This window comes from Rhinichthys klamathensis, unplaced genomic scaffold (assembly GCF_029890125.1).
Source record: "Rhinichthys klamathensis goyatoka isolate OS25496 unplaced genomic scaffold, OSU_Roscu_1.1 h1tg000022l_1, whole genome shotgun sequence".
Taxonomy (NCBI): domain Eukaryota; kingdom Metazoa; phylum Chordata; class Actinopteri; order Cypriniformes; family Leuciscidae; genus Rhinichthys; species Rhinichthys klamathensis.
The window spans coordinates 1,509,866-1,527,696 of NW_026606573.1; the positions used below are offsets into that span (position 1 = coordinate 1,509,866).

Here is a 17,831-nt window from a genome sequence, read left to right on the forward strand (position 1 = left end):
AACTAGAATACTATAGGTTACCATTGTAATCGCTTGCGTGGTTTATGAAGCTTCAAATTTTGTATTGCTATTTACTTGAATTATATCGCTCACAGCGGATAATTATTTTTCTAAAGTGTGTGTGTGTGTGTGTTCATCTAAAGAAAGAAATCCATATACATCTGGGACGACATGATGGTACGGTAAATTATGAAAAATGTTTCATTTTTGGGTGGAGTATCCCCTTAAATGTACTCATCTACTTCTGTAACAAACAGCACTGACCTGTTGCAAACCACTCTCTAGGTTCAGTTATACACTCTGGCTTCAGGTTCTGAATGCCGGGCCCCGGCTCCTTCCCTTTGCTGCCCTTCCTCTGCCTGACGGCAGTCATTCTGGAAAACAGGCTTCCTAGTGAAATATAAGTTCAATAATGATGACAAAAGACATGTTTTATATACTGTGAAGTACTGTAAAGTAAAGTATATTGTGTGTAAAATCGTTTTTGTGACGTAAACAAATAACATCTAAAATAAATGACAGGACTTATTATGGTTACCTCCTCAGTCTAACACAGTTATATGTACTGTATATTATAGTGTTTACTGACAAACCTGCAATTACTATTTGAAAAGGCTTCTTATATACCAACAACACATAGGCTGAAGACACCCCAAGCTTTAATTAGGGAGGGCTGGTCCATAATTTGCACCCTGGTTTTGAGTAAATGATTATGAGATAATACTGTAGTCCACATAACGATAGCATAATACAGCAGCTGTTACACGTATAAAATGAGACAGACATTACTCAATCAGCAAGCTATTCAAAACAATGATTAAAACCCCGCCTCTTGCTGTGTTGACAAACACTTCACTGGGATACAACGATCCGTACTTATACCGGAAACACAAGAGCTAACGGTGTCAATTGTCTCCATCCATATTGACACTTTCGCGAACTACACGCAAGTTCAACAGCCAGAGAGCGTCCGTTACAAAACAAAAGAGCGCACTCGTGGTTATGCTCGCACGGACCGCGATACAAAACAATAAAGCATCTCTCCGCGCTTGTTTCATTCATTCATTCATTGGCAGGCCTGTGTTTTGCAGCGGCGTTTCCTGCTCACAGCTCAGCAACAATGTCAGGAGATCTCAGATCGCATCAGCAGCTGATCTCGGTCTCCAGCAAGGGGACAGACGGCTGTCTGCTGCCTCGGCTCGCTCGTTCTCCATCCTTTGCACTCACTGTAAAACAATGCACATTAATGCAATAATGCTTGCGCGTATCTCACCCTGTTCAATGAAGCTCGTAGTTCCTTATCGGATGTCCGGTAGCTCCTCCTCCCTCACGGACACTCGCCTCCAGCCAGCGAGCGGTGCATAAAGACAAACCACTTCTCCATACAATTAACGGGGGAGAAAATGAAATGAAGATAGAACATTAAATCCGCAAGCAGTTCGTTAAATCAGGGCGGTGTTGTTCCTATTCTGCAGATTGACAGCATGCAGCGCCGCCTCGTAGAAAAACGAACGGCTTTAAATGAGCGCGAGCGCATTCACATTCACACACCCTCCTGGGAGACTCTACACCTCTTGAGTAACCTGTTGAACAGAGCTGCCCCGGGACGCATGATCGTGATTCGTGACACACCCATAACGGCCAACTGCTCTGGATAATTTATTTTATAGCCTATGGTAACTACTAAACTGCAGTATGGGGATAGAACAATTTAAAGTTCGTTTTAAGTAATGGTGCTTATATTTTCTGTCGCAACAATGGCATGAAAATGCTGTCACTCGTGTTGTGTCTGATTTTTAATTTCTCAAATTTTAAGTTGGTCCTTAGCCGAGCCAGAGAACCAAAATGGGTAGGCCTACATCAAATAGGCTAGTGTCACACTATCTATGGTTATATTTTATCAAACATTTAGCCTAGATGAGGCTGAAAATGAGTTTGAATCTGTGATCATTAATCGATTGATTTAAGTGAATGTTGAATTTGTTAATATGGCCTATAATAAATATTTGACATTGTAGGCTACTTAGTGATCGACAGCCAAAGAAAAGCAAAAACTTGTGTTATAGCTACACTCAAAATACCTCATGTAGCCTATTTTATTTATGTGTTTTTTTTAGATGACATGTAGGCCTATCTATCTAATCATGTTTGTTGCATGTAATCAGACTCATAATTATGAACCAATGTGATTTTCCACAGACCCAAACTTGACTACATTATAGGCTAGTGACAAAATGTAATTTTCCTTCAAATCATTTTATATTAAAACAATGTGTTTTCCGAGAGTTTTCTGAGAGTCTAACTTATTACATTGACCTAATGTGATTTCTCCAAAGCAAAATATTATTGCCTATATTAATTGAGAATCTATACGGATTATTTGTAAATAAATATAAAATAATATAATTTGCCACACTGCTGGACTATAAACAGAGTAAATAATTATAAATAATTACGAGAAAACTAGAAAGTTAAAAGGTGATTAAAATGATGACATGTTGTCACAGCCTCTACACTCGTTTCCCTTAAATTTGAAATTAAACTGTTGAAAAAAAAACATCTCATTATTTGTACGTAACAATGGTGATTTGAGATTAACCGCATCCTTGTCACTGATTGTGCTCTGTTTGAGATGCCATTTGCTGAATGAATTATGCATATTAATTTGTTTACAATTGTGAGAATAATGTGTGCAACCATGGTAACCATGGTTTGTTTCCCTTTTGTGTGGGTATGCCTCAGATATGTACTCTGAGCAGTTTAACTCTAGCAGCAGGAGTCCATTTATACACCAAACCCTGTTTGACTGCAATTTGACTACTGTTGCTATGGCTGCCACAGCCTTCAACACCAGTAAGGCTGAATACTCCCATCTGCGGTGAAAGAAAACGTTTTTTTCTTTTAGCATACAAACTTTAATTAAATGACTCCGTTGAAAGCATGTCTTCCTCTTCATCATCATCCAGTGAAAGCAACAGCAGAGCAACATCGAGGGAAGATTTAAAAGGCAAGTGGTCCAACTCCTCATTCAGAGTTTAGAAAGGAAAATGAAGTGTCCTTTTAAATTTGTATGCTTCTTTTTCACCATTATATTCAGCTAAACACACTCGTTGTGCTGCCTTTGGTATTTGGTCCTGCTTTTATAAGGTCATCAGTTACAGTAGTAGACTAGAGTATCCTTTGTTTAGAAACAGATCTGAAAGAATGTTTATTTCTTTTATAATTGGAAATGGGACTGATAACCCTTCTCACATGCCTGGTTTCTTATTAGATATATCAACATCTAATCCAACCAATGAGGAAAGAACAACTTTGCCAGCAAAATGGAACAAATGTGAAACTGGGGGTACAGCCACCTCAGGTAAGAGAAGAGGTTACTTACCCCTAATACACTTTTAAGGGATACAATTTTAAAGAGAAAATTCTCTCCTGTTTTACTCTAGCTCAAGAAGTAAAACTTTTCACAATGCTCTTACGTCACATTTCATAATGTGCTGCCGTTCACATTGTGTTGAGAGTCGCCCAGAAGCGATGGATTAAATTGTTGAAATTCTTGTTTTTATGGAGTATTGCAGAATTTATTATAAATGGGCATCATTATTATTATCCATGGACATCATTATTATTATTTTTTTCAATTCATGGTTATCGTAATCTTTAATCAAAGTAGCTTCCCCTACCACTTGCAACAACATGTCTTCTCTTGTCTGATGACACGTTTACTGGCATGAGGGCAGGAAAAACTGTCACACATAAGATCATAGCAATAGCAAACGACAACAATTCAATGAATTCCTGATGGACAAAAATAAGTCATTTTTTGAGATTTGAGAAGCCATTTCACTAGGATATATGTCACAATAGGGAGGCAAAGACTATCGCAATTTTCATTTCCTATCTGTCAGACACATTCAACATTATCCCGAAGATCTCACTTGGGAGCCCCAATATTGATATATTGAGAATTGGCAAGTGAGGTATTTCTTGCCAGTGAAAGGGTGCATTCAGTGGTGCTTAGCCATTCAAAAAAGAGCATTTGCACAGTTAAGTGCAGTGATTCCCCCCTGGGTGCTTCAGCACAAAAGAGCAGATTTCCCAAAAAAGAAAAGCAAGCTCGGGTGGCGAGCATCTTTTTAAATATGTATTTCAGTCTGTGTGTTTCTGGATGTGGTCGTTTCCTGTCCTCATCTGATGGCTACGATCGCTGTCTCACATGACTGGGCCGTGAACATAGTGAGATGGCGTTCGTGGATGGTTCATGCTCTCATTGCGAAAGCATGACCATGTCAGCATTGCGGTCGCGACTCACCTTTTTTCGTGAAGGCATGAGTCCCCTCTGCTGTTACCCAGCATACCGCCTCTGCTCAAGACTTAACACTCTGGGAGACCTGAGGGTTACAGTGGGAGCGCTTCCACCTGGCCGTGTGCTGTTGAGCTGCCGGATGATGGCACGGGTCCTTCTTGGGGGACCCAGCGTGTCACTCGGTACTCCGGATGAGAATCAGATGGGACGCGGAGGACTTAAGTGGCCTACCACAGGCGGAGGTAGACACTTTCTCTCAAGCCAGAGCTCCCTCTACTAGGCAAGCTTATGCTTTGAAGTGGAGTGTGTTCACTGAGTGGTGTTCTTCCCAGCGGGAAGACCACCGGAAATGCCCGATTAGCTCTGTGCTTTCCTTCCTGCAAGAGAGGTTGGAGCGGAAGGTGTTCACCTCCACCTTGAAAGTGTATGTTGCTGCCATCACAGCACATCACATTGCTGTTCATGGTAGATCACTGGGAAAGCACAATCTAAATCCTCCCAGGCTGCGCCACATCCCCTCCTGGGAACTCTCTGTGGTCCTTTTTCATCTGCAGACAGCTCCCTTTGAGCCTCAGGAGTCCGTTGAGCTTAAGATCCTGTCTCTAAAGACAACGGTCCTGACACGTGGGGGATCTGCAGGCATCTTTGGCCAGCGAATCGAGTTTGGGCTGACCTCTTTTCACGTGATCCTGAGACCTCGGCCTGGATATGTGCCCAAAGTTCCCAAGGCGTGCTGTGGCCCCTCACTCCACTTGGAGTGTTGTCTCCTCCTGGGTGTTGGTGCACAGCGCCTCTTTAGCAGACATCTGCACAGTTGTGGGCTGGGCGAAACCTAATACCTTCACGAGATTCTACAATTTCCAGGTCGAGGCGGTTTCTTTCCGTGTGTTGAGTACCAACAGGTTATGTTCAGGATGGATGGCTTGGTGTCTCGCTTGCAGCCCCATTTCCCTTTAAAAGGGGGTATTTGAGTGCCTTCGTTGCTCTTCAGGTGAGTTCCCCACTCAGCAAACCCTGGATTGAGTTTCTACCGAGCTTCCTTCGGCAATCAGATGCGGCAAAGTTGTCCGACACCAGGCCCAGTACTCGAGTTGCCCCATGGGTCAGTCCATATGTGTATTTCCACATGCTCCTACGGGTAGGATTTGGCCTATGTAGTGTGCCTCTCCATGGAACTAGGTACACTTCCCCAGCATTAATAACACTGGTCATGGCTGAAAAAAAGTGGGAATAGTGAACCAAAGCACATTTCCCCTGGAGTAAACATACTAAAGGAACAGCAGCTACTACCGTCTCCATGGTAAGCCTTGTCCCTTCCATCCTGTTGGCATGGAGGACTATTATTCTTTGGGCTTACGTGGGACATGGGGTAGGTTACGACTGTATGAGAGCAGTTGCCAAAAGGGCATGCTACAGCTTGCCAGCATCTGCATTTCCAACACTCGTAACAGTTCAGTGGTCCCTTGTCTCAGCACCTCAGCCTAAACCTGAATGAGTATACCTATACAGAGGAGTGGCTTGCAAATTCCATTGGCCATTTTTCTATAACTCAGAGGTGATTAGGGCTCCCAAGTGAGACCCCATTGAGACTCCATCAGGGAACAATGGTTACATCAGAAACCAAGACGTGTCAAGCCAACTTTTAAAAAGTTTAACATTATTTTTCTCACATGCCTATCATTTTGCTTCAGAAGACATTTATTCATCAACTGGGGTTGTATTGATTATTGTCATGTTCATTTTGTATGGTTTTCAAAGCATCAACTAAGAAGGATCACTTCCACTTGCATTAAATGGACTGACTGAGATGGAAGAAAGAAAGTCATACACATCTACAGTACATTTTCATTTTTGGACGGAGTATCCCTTTAACATTAACTTGCATTCAAAGATGACTCTGGGTTTGTACACATTTCCTCATGAATATTGCATTGTCAACAGCTTAATATCTGTTATTTGCTTAACAGGCTGTTGGGCTCATGAATTATTCACATTGTCTGCCTTCGGCCAAATAAATTTGCTGAAATGATAAAGCAGACAGTGAAGCACGAGCACTAGCCAATGGAATTTTTGTTTGCTCGATAGCAATGGAGGATCTATGGAGGAAGCAGCCGCCTGGCTTGTTTTAAAGCCTTCGTTTTATGCAAACAGATATGATTATTTCAGAGTGTCTATTTACACTAAGTGCATATAGCCCATTTTGTTGCCAATGTCTTTTTACACTAGCTTTTTCCACCAATTTCTGTTTTAGCCAAACAAAATTACAAAAGGAACTCCTCTGGTAACAGAAACTGTGAAATGGACAGTATAGTAGATTTAGCTTTTAACACGAGTGACCATCTCATGCATTCTAAAAATTGAAGAGTAGGAAATGAACCAATCTGACACACAAAAGAAGGGTAAAGGGATGGTTATACAATTACTAAAGCACAATTGTTATGTACAAAGGGCTGTATCGTGGTCCTGTGAGCGAAATGAAAGGCTTAACTTAAATCCCTTGAATAGTAAACATGAACCCTAGCTTGCACAGAATGTCAAAAGGTCCTATAGGTCAGCACACACATGCAACGAGGAGCAATGGTCAGCTCGCATTGGAGCAAAGGCCCAGCCTCTTTTGGCTTAGTCTTTGGAGGCCCTTGATAGTCCAAGGCCCTGGTGCACTGACCCAATGGCCTGGTCCATAATCCAGCCCTGTGTGCACCAAATGAACAATCATGTACAAAATACATCTTCATTTATTATGTGATTATAGTCAAACCAACATATGTGACAATCTGTGATTAATGCCAAACAGGTCATGTTTCCTCAGATGTAAGTCCCAGTGAGAACCACAGAGAGGACGGGGACCGTTCAAAACCCAGCAGTACGACAGCAGTGAGACGCAGATATAAGACTCACACTCGAATGATAAAAGAGAAGTTGGACCAGATCAAAGCTGAGATGCAGAAGATCTCTAAAGTCCACCTGCATCAGCGCCCTGAGAGGTGAACAACAGTCGAATCTGTTCTCCAGACCTAGTTTAGAAGAGTCCCAGAGGCATGTTTTATTTATTTTATTTTATTTAACCAGAAGAAAACATGAGATTAAAAATCGCTTGAGTGTCATGGCCAAGATAAGTGGCCCGAAAGTAAAACAAACATACAGTAAAACATAAAACAATGAAAAACATTTACACATCATTATTTTATTCTCTAAATTACATATAACAGTTTTTAACCCTCTGGGGTCTGAGGTGTTTTCTGGGTCCTGGAGGTGTTCTGACATGCTCTGACATTTGTGCTTTTTTCTGATACTTGTGACATTTTCATGACTAAAGTCTGATTACACTGTATTCAGCACAAACTCTGCTACAGTAATATGTCAGCAGCATGTATGTCAAAGTTTTTAGTTTTGAGATAATGACGTTTATGCGTGGTTTGTGAAAAAAACTAATAAAACATTGTCACTGAAATAAGGTCATGAAACCCATACTACTTATTTCTTCACAAGACTTTTGAAAATTGTATCACGTGGCCTAGTATATTTGCTGCAAAACTATGTGAAAATCATCCTGACTACTCATTCAGATAAGACAATATATTGATTTAAAATTTGTAAGACATGTTTTGTGTAAGAAAGCTTTATGCGGGGAGGCGTTAACCACCCATTAATATTGAGTGTTTTACACCTGAGAAAGACAAAGACCCTCCCCTAATGGCCCTATTAGGTGATATCATTATGAGGAGCCTTGCACAAAGAATGAGGAGAGACTTAAAGGGATATTTCACCCAAAAATGAAAATTAAGTCATTAATTACTCACCCTCATGTTGTTCCAACCCCGTAAGACTTTCGTTCATCTTCGGAACACAAATGAAGATATTTTTGATTAAATTTGAGAGCTGGATCACTGCTACATAGGCTTCTTAAGGGATAGAAACTTGACGGCCCAGAAAGTCATTGAAGAAAATGTTTAAATAGTCCAAGTGACTACAGTGGCTCAACTATAAGTTTATGAAGCGACGAGAATACTTTTTGTGTGGAAAAAAAAACAAAAATAACGACTTTATTCGACTATTCCTTTTCTTCCTTGTGGGCCTGAGACGAGAGTTCAAGAGATTTCCACGACGCATGCGCGTCGCGTGATTTTGGGAATACATTTTAAATTATGAAATTTACTAAATACATACACTATATATATATATATATATATATATATATATATATATGAACACCAAGTTTGTTGTGCCTTGTAGGCATATATGTTGTAGGGCTATATAAAATATTAACAATAGCCTAGATAGCTGGCAGCCTATAAATCGTTAAAAAGGAACACTTCAGTAACACTACACTAGAGAAAAATATATGGATTATCATATGTTACTTCAAACGTTTCCATACGTTACGACGTTATGAAATGAGATTGTAGTAAAAACATGAAGTCTAATGTTTGGTGCGTTTTGCTTTTCAAACCTACAGCGCGAGTAAACCCACTAGTAATGTATTTTTCTAAGGCATGTTTATAAAAGCTATATAAATTGTATGTGAAACCAGGCCATAATGTTCTGACCTTGTTCTGGACCCAGGGTTAAAAACGGTGACAACTCTCTTTTAAAATGTCCAAACTGTTGCTTCACCCATGCAGTAGTGGTCTTAGGTGGGGTCGACAAAGACAATAAACCAAGGTCAAGTGCAGTGTAAAAAGCCCTATAGAGCATACACTTTAAAAACCGCCTAGAAACTGTACCTGTATTACATATGATACCACAAAGGCTGTTTTATTTAAGCATTTGCTTGAATTTGGAGCATTTACAATGGCACACAATGCACAAGGTCCCTGTTTGGCTTCAAGAGCTTTTACTAAATGGAAAATTTTCACAATAGTGGCAGTAAGTTTCACATGACAGCTTCATGATGTGCGAAACAGATAAGAACACACACAGAGAACAATATATGTCTTGCCTGAGGGTGCTGCCAAAATAGTCAGCAGTATTTCTTTAGATCCTTATCTCACAGTGCTGTGTACACTCCCAGCACCTTCATCTGACACCATACACAATCTCTAAATATCTTTTGCAGGAAAGCGTGTCATCCTTTTGTGTGGAACACTCTGGGTCCATACAGAGACACTACTGAAATTGACCATCTCCTCACAACGGTGAGTCTGCTACCCTTCTGGTAATACACAGCGAGAGTAATCAGATGGTGCCTGTGGGACATCTTAATATCTGTTGTAAAGTAATAAACTGGTTAAATAAAGTATGGTCACTACAGGCTTTTCATACCATAAATCTTTAATCCGGCAAATTATATATAGAGCTAGACAAAATGTCTTAATTGTCAACTTGTACTATTTCAATTGTAATGGTGCTTGACAAAACAATTGTTTTTTGTGGCCTATTTTACAGATTAAAATATTTTAAACTGCAACATGTGTGTATATATATATATATATATACACTCACCTAAAGGATTATTAGGAACACCTGTTCAATTTCTCATTAATGCAATTATCTAATCAACCAATCACATGGCAGTTGCTTCAATGCATTTAGGGGTGTGGTCCTGGTCAAGACAATCTCCTGAACTCCAAACTGAATGTCAGAATGGGAAAGAAAGGTGATTTAAGGAATTTTGAGCGTGGCATGGTTGTTGGTGCCAGACGGGCCGGTCTGAGTATTTCACAATCTGCTCAGTTACTGGGATTTTCACGCACAACCATTTCTAGGGTTTACAAAGAATGGTGTGAAAAGGGTAAAACATCCAGTATGCGGCAGTCCTGTGGGCGAAAATGCCTTGTTGATGCTAGAGGTCAGAGGAGAATGGGCCGACTGATTCAAGCTGATAAGAGCAACTTTGACTGAAATAACCACTCGTTACAACCGAGGTATGCAGCAAAGCATTTGTGAAGCCACAACACGCACAACCTTGAGGCGGATGGGCTACAACAGCAGAAGACCCCACCGGGTACCACTCATCTCCACTACAAATAGGAAAAAGAGGCCCCTTCCCTTAGGCCCCTTAGTGCCAATTGGGCATTGTTTAAATGCCACGGCCTACCTGAGCATTGTTTCTGACCATGTCCATCCCTTTATGGCCACCATGTGCCCATCCTCTGATGGCTACTTCCAGCAGGATAATGCACCATGTCACAAAGCTTGAATCATTTCAAATTGGTTTCTTGAACATGACAATGAGTTCACTGTACTAAAATGGCCCCCACAGTCACCAGATCTCAACCCAATAGAGCATCTTTGGGATGTGGTGGAACGGGAGCTTCGTGCCCTGGATGTGCATCCCACAAATCTCCATCAACCGCAAGATGCTATCCTATCAATATGGGCCAACATTTCTAAAGAATGCTTTCAGCACCTTGTTGAATTAATGTCACGTAGAATTAAGGCAGTTCTGAAGGCGAAAGGGAGTCAAACACAGTATTAGTATGGTGTTCCTAATAATCCTTTAGATGAGTGTATATATCAAATTATTTTGTCATTTTTCTAGCTCCACAAGGAAACATAAAACATAGATTAGCTTGAAACAAATCTCATTCTCTGCATGGATCATGTGCATGTATTAATGAACACAACCTTGAAGCCAATCAGTAAAACTTGAATGAACCACAATTTTGATTACTCCTGATTATGGTGTATTTTTCAGACAGCTGATCCGGACAGAAGAAATCGCTGTTCTTCAATAAAGGCAGAAAGCCCACGGCAGTTCCATTAATTCCTCCATATGCCTAAAAATGCCTCAGTATACACATGTATCTGGCCACACATTAAATTTCCCTACAGCACTTCACCCTGACTTTTTTTTTTTGTGTGTGTGTGTTTTTATTGAATGTCTCCGAAGCCCTGGCCCCAATCAGATGTATGACATGGAGATTTCATCAAACACCAGATCCCCACAGCCCTCTATGCAGTGGCAAGTGAAAAGAGAATAACTGCTACATTATTCATCATGCCTTCATGTAAGTCTCCATCATTTAAGCATTTGTGCACAACTGTAGAAACTAATTTTTTTAATACCCAAAGAGTATCTTCATACATAGGATCTAATGCTCTGTACAGACCTCATTGAATTTTCTCTAGAAGTTAGACATCACAATGGGCAGGAAGCATCTGGGCATCCGAATGGTTGTGGTCAAAAGAAATAAAAGATGTGCCTGCTGAAAGGTCTGAAGATTATCAAAGAGATGTAAGAAATAAATTGGCAGGCGACTCATCTTAAAGAAGGATTATGGGGGAAGAAAAGCGTAAATGTTTAATGGCTGCCTCTTTTCTTCTTGGAAGGGACTTGCTTGTCTCACTTTAGTTCTTGATAAGCACAAAGGAGTAAGTGGGTTGCAGTAATTATCTTTATTTCGGTTCCTCTTGCTTTATTTCTCAATGTCTGTTATCCCAGAGAAGTACAGATCGACAAGCAAGGGACTTCAAGCTTGGTGTGTCAGCCTATTTTAGTAATTGCTCCCAAATATTTAAGAGGACCAAAACAAAATTCTTAAGCTCATGAAGGTTTGTGTATTTTCTTTCCTGATTCCACTTACTTAAACACTAAAACTAGACTTTCGGTGGTGGAAATGAAAAGAAAAAAAAAACAGAGGTTTGAAATGAATTGGCACAGAAGCGCCAATGAGTCACTAAAATGTCACAAGTGTGTCCTTCAAGTATTTTACCCTTTTTTTTTGTGTTTCCCCACCTCACATAACGACTAAATTTCCCCTTGGGGATAAATAAAGTTGTATCTTATCTTATCTTATCTTATCTTATGTCATCTGCTAAATCTTCACTTTCACTGGGACCTGTGAAAAGCTGATCTCATAAAATACGACATCAGTGGGCTTTTTAGAAGCTGTCAGGGATTCATGTAACTTGAAGGGATTATAAAAAAGGTACAGACTTGTATTTCCCAAAGAGGAGAGGAATCCATCCACGGCTTATCGCTACTCCGGCAGCCTTCGGTTACAGTTAAACCCGTATAAGTCAAGCCTCTCGTATACCCACTGCTGGTTTTAATTTGCTTTACATTTCAATTAGCACATTTCTAAAGACTTAAACACATTCCAATTTGGTGGCTCAGTTGGAAATTCGTTCAGGCAATCTATGTGTTAGAACCCCATTATGGCCCTGTGTATTTATCTTCCTGGTGTAGTAGAGTATGAGATGAATAAAGACAGGTGGCCTGAAATACAGGACTAAAAATGTACACACTGTGAACAATTTCACAGACTATATCTGCTCAGTACTATAGCTTTGATAATGCTGAGAACCTTTGTCAACAAAAGACAAAATAAATCTGGCTACTCAAAGGTCATTTCTGATTGATTTGCTTTCTTTTCAGTACATGCATTCTCATAAAGCTGTTCCAGGTTGTTGCCTGTGATATCAAGTAACATTGGCTTGGCAAATGTCACAGGAACCACAGGAGTAGCCATGGGTAAAAATTAAAGGCTAAAAAAGAAGGAAAGTCATTTAGTTAATTGCATCTTGAGCAAGGTATGTCAAGTCACACAGAAAAGCACATTAGTTTTTGCCTGCTGAACTAATTCATCCACCGACCCATTTCCCATGTATATGAAAGAGCAAAATTAATGTTTTTTAGAGAACCGCTAAATGATCAAATGTTATCATTGCATGTTACTTTTGCCTCGGAGCCAGAATAGAACAGTCTTCTCTTAAATCACACAAATTATTTCTTTCAGAATCTTACACATTTTCCATATGGTAGAGTTCGAGTTGCAGCACAAAATGTGAATGTGTAACAGTTTCCTAAAACTTTCGTAGGGTAGACACACATAGTACAGTTGAGACACTTTTTGCGTTTTGATTTTTCACACAAAAATAGATACTGAAAGAAGTGAATTTCCACATGACATGCTACATGATATTTCATTAGCTTGTAGACTAAGATATTATCCATCAATAATACCCATACGTAGTTTCTATTTTCCACAATTAGCTCATAAAAATAAGGTGCTTTTTGTCTCAACTTTAATTAACTTTAAATAAGTTTACAAACAATGGGAATAAATAAATAAAGCTCAAGGCCGTCTACAGCAACAAATTTGCAACACTGTTAATTAGCATCTAATCTACAATATCTTTGCAAATGGATAAAATATGACAATCTCCAAAACCCATGGCTAGAGTTAGAACAGGCAGAATGTAAAGAAATTACCATCTGATCTTCCATCACAAAAAAAAAAAAAAACAAGCAAACAAAAAAACAATCAAACAGCAAAATCTTTTTAAGAATATGAACACACCACATATTAACTTACCTATATGGAATTATTCTAATTTTTCGATCAACAAACCACCACTTAAATGTTTTCACGAACAAATCGTGATTCACCAAAAAACTTTTGTAGTAGCCTAGTAAAATGTGTCTAAATTCACGATTTTTTTTTAGGAACAACTGAAACAACACGCATGCAAAAATGCACTTTCTCTGTGGGGCCTTACAATCGGGTTAAGAAGTTATATTTTTCATCTTAACACGACCCTTATTATATTATTAATATATTATATAAAATTAAATAATAAAATGAATAAATAATCCAATTTAATTACCATTCTACAATTATTATAGACTGATGTCATTTTATACTGTTCTATACTTTGTTTCAGTTTTTATATAAAGTTTGCATATTCATATTATTACAGAACAGTTTGTCCATTTGCACAAGAACATGTTCACATTTTCACCAGTTTTTCACAAGTTCACCAGTTTTTGCTTTTATAAATCCTGAATTGTTTGTCACTTTTGCTGTATAGGGTGAAGTCCACTGAATTTAGGATTTAATTGAAATAAGTGCATTTTATAAATGTTGTTGGGTAGATTGCTTTTGCTAACTCTGAAGACCAAACAAAGACACATTCAGGTGACTGTTGTTCACATTCTTTATTACCAAAAATACACTGGCAAAAAAGATAACATTACAGTTTCAAAAGAACAAATAAATAATTGTGAACGGAACACTAATATCAAAACAGGGCCCTTTGGACCTCTGTGCTTGAAAAGGAAAATCGCACTGAGAGGCCTTTAGACTGTAAAATTCAGAAGTGTTTTCTTTTTCCTCCTCTCTCCTTTGGCATGGAAGCATGTAACACGATGTGCTTGTTTGGAGTTTCGAATGCCAACTGTTCCCTTACACACAGTAAAGACCCTTTTTGATGCACTTTGGCGAGTCAAAGGTCATTTTTGATTCAATTGCTTTCCTTTTGATTCTGTTTCTTTCTGTAGTGTTTATACAAGTTTTAAAAAATAGAATTCCTCTAAAAAAAAAAGTCAGTTTTCTACAGTATGTATATACAGCAAGTCACATACAAAACCATTTTACAGTACCATGTGACCGAATACTTTTACACAATATTGTGGGCATATTATACAGAATCTAAGATGCCAAAGCACTCGATATACTTGGCTTAATATTTATGGTATAATTCTTGACTGAAGCTCCATTAAAGATGAGGTTGTTGAAATGGAAGGCACACTTGTGGCTGAGAGGCTGTTCTCATGATGATTACCAAATCTCACAACAATTATCTCACGAAGCCCTGCAAATTCAGATGCAGATTACTTGAAATGTATTGTGTATCTTTAGAAAAAAAAAATACATTCCAGATGTATTGCAATTGTTCTAGAAAGAAATGTAAAAAAACAACAGCTACGACTCCAAATAAAGCTGCTTGCTGGAATACAATGTGTACAGGGTGTCTGCCAATTCCTGCTCACAGACAGAGAAAAGAAAAGGGATAATCCCAAATGGTAGGTTCTTGATCAATTTGGACTACGTCAGCAGAGTGATACAGCAAATGAAACGCAGCTGGAAAACAACATGAACTTTCTAGGAAGCCCAATCTCTCTTTGATGGCATTACTTAGAAAGCAAGTGTGAATTATGTGCATGAACAACAATACACATCCTCTGAAATAAATACTCAACAGATGTTTATGAGGCAAAACACTGAATTAAAGTGAGAAAGCAATTTCAATACTGGTAAATGTGTCCTATTCATTTTCATTATGATGCATATAGTAACATGATTTATATGCAGACCATGTTACTACTTCTGAGACACCAGCAGTTTGAATTGTAAATTAGTACATTAAGTTCAGAATATAACAATCGTGTATGTAAATTCCTATGATTTAATCCCTAAGAGTTAATTTCTCTGATACACTGGGCAGTGTGAAGCCTGCATGAATTATGGATGCCCTTTTAATCATGCTAATTTTGCATTTTAGACTGTTGACATACAAACATTCAGTGTATGCAAATCATTCCTTGGAAAATATGCTGCATATAAAGCCAGACTGAAGGAACTTAAGATCAAAGCCAAGGTCAAAAGTGTAGGACACACAAAGTAGTAAATTTGAGGTAGTGATAAAGCAAAATCTCAACTACTAGGGTTGCACAGTACACCGGTGCTATGGTAGTATCACAATGCCCAAGCCTCAAAATACTGGCGGCATTCCAGTATTTTCCAAACGTTAGTACTGTGATGCACTGGAGCGGCACCCATGGCTCATATTCAGCTTTGAATTGGCATGTTTATTCCTGTGCTTAAAGGGATACTCCACCCAAAAACTAAAATTCTGTCATCATATACTCTACTCACCCTCAAGTTGTTGCAAACCTGTATGAGTTTCTTTCTTCTGCTGAACACAAAGAAAGATATTTTGAAGAACGATTAGAACCAAAAAGTTGTGGGGGGCCATTGACTTCCATAGTATTTTTTTTTCTACTATGGAAGTCAATGGCGCCAAACAACTGTTTGGTTCCAATCATTCTTCAAAATATCTTCCTTTGTGTTCAGCAGAAGAAAGTAGTAAAGGAGTATCCCTTTAAGGTGCAGATCACACATGACTCTAGACGAAGCGCAATAGAATGAAACACAGGAATTAAAAGATGGATTACTTGTAATATGACACCGTGTTATAAAGCAAAAACACATTTAACGTCCTTCTGAAATGGTGGAATAAAATAATGTGAAAATTTCACACGAGCACCTCTCGTAATGAGTTTGGTGGACTTCAGGCAAAACTGGCCCTGACCCATTTTTTCCACTTTTTTCCCCCTAGTATGTGACTTGGATATGTTTGTTTTTTTTCCATACAGGTTTGATGTTTTGCAATACGACTTCAGCTATATCGGAATTCATATAACTTTTACAATTCTGTGCTCATGGGAGTCACTCCAAATATTTTACATACTGGTAGTGCTTTGGTCACTGAGTGAATATTGAAGACGGCAGCGAAGTTAGTCAGTGGAGGGACGGTGAGCTGTTATACTCATAAGAATTACGATGACAGCACTATACAAGCAAAACTTGAGAAAAAACTCTGAGAAAAACATTGATCTCTTTCTCCTCATCTTCGTCACATCACCTTATAAATGAACGCGTAAATGCTGGGTGCGTCTCAGTCAGCTCCCTAGTTCAGTAGTCAGGGCACTGTCCAGGGAGTCGGCCATTTGCAAAATCCTACCAGTGCACTGAAACAGTCACTCCTTAAATGTCCCACAATGCACCGTGAAAACCAGGGAGCATCGATGCTCACTTTGTTCCCTTAACGGAAGTTCTGAAGCACAAAACATAAATCACACGAACCAACTCACTACACTGTAATTTAAAAAAACATCTATTGTGTGTCAGACCATTATCTAATAATATTTCAGCATAAACACAACGCTAGACAGGTAACGAACAATCTAGCTAGTATTTATAATTTATTTATGGCTGAAATGTTGCACATGTAATAGGAAAGTTGTCATGTTGCTGGAAATTGAATCATCAGTGTTCCGATGTGTAGGGAGTCAGGTTCCTTACTGTCCTTACCAGTGCCCGAATTCATGTACCCGATATTCATGACCTAGGAACGGGGGAGCTGATTGAGACGCACCCGCTGACTTCATGAACCTCCGTGTTAACTCCATGCCGTCTCTGTTATTGTTCTTTTGTGCATGCGGGTCAGTTCAGGACCGTAACCAGTTCACACTCGAATCTGATATTGGCCACTGTGTGAACATAGCGTTTTCGGGTTTGATTGAAATGCTCATATTAATTACTGATGACATAACTTTAAAGTAAACTTCAAAATTTAAGCTTTGGCTTTATAAAATCTCCCTTGAGTTTGTGTGAAAAATGCACTGCAATGCTGCTTAAAAGGGGAAAAAAACAAAACGTATCCAAAAGTATATTATAGTACAATAATATTAAAGTACTAATAAGAATAACCAATATATTATATAATGACAACATATTTGTGTGAACTGTAAATAATTAATACAACAGAACAGCCCCTGCAATAACAATCCACTCAATAATAGAGATACCGCGGTACTACTTGGTATCGTGTTACTATAGCTGGTATTGTGACAACCCAATAACCTTTTTTTTGTTTAACCATTAGACAGCAGATGAAAAAAAGATGAAAAAAAAAAACCTTCCTACAACTACAATAACCTACTCATTAAAACATGTAAGGGTATTTAAGAGTGAGACACATCTTCAAGTTTTGGCATTTTAACTTTGCTATAGCTTGA

At 38.9% G+C, this 17,831-nt stretch overlaps 1 protein-coding gene across 1 annotated transcript in view; it reads right to left on the reverse strand.

The window, feature by feature from the left end:
• dpy19l3 (dpy-19 like C-mannosyltransferase 3) overlaps positions 1-1,562 on the reverse strand; it is a 57,398-nt gene extending 55,836 nt beyond the window's left edge. Inside the window, exons 1-2 of the mRNA XM_056242577.1 lie at positions 1,274-1,562; positions 265-390 (exon numbers count right to left, since the gene is read on the reverse strand). Of these exons, the coding sequence (XP_056098552.1) occupies positions 265-373 (109 nt within the window). The 5' untranslated portion in view covers positions 374-390; positions 1,274-1,562. The remainder of the gene's footprint in view (positions 1-264; positions 391-1,273) is intronic.
• Between the last annotated feature and the right edge of the window lie 16,269 nt (positions 1,563-17,831).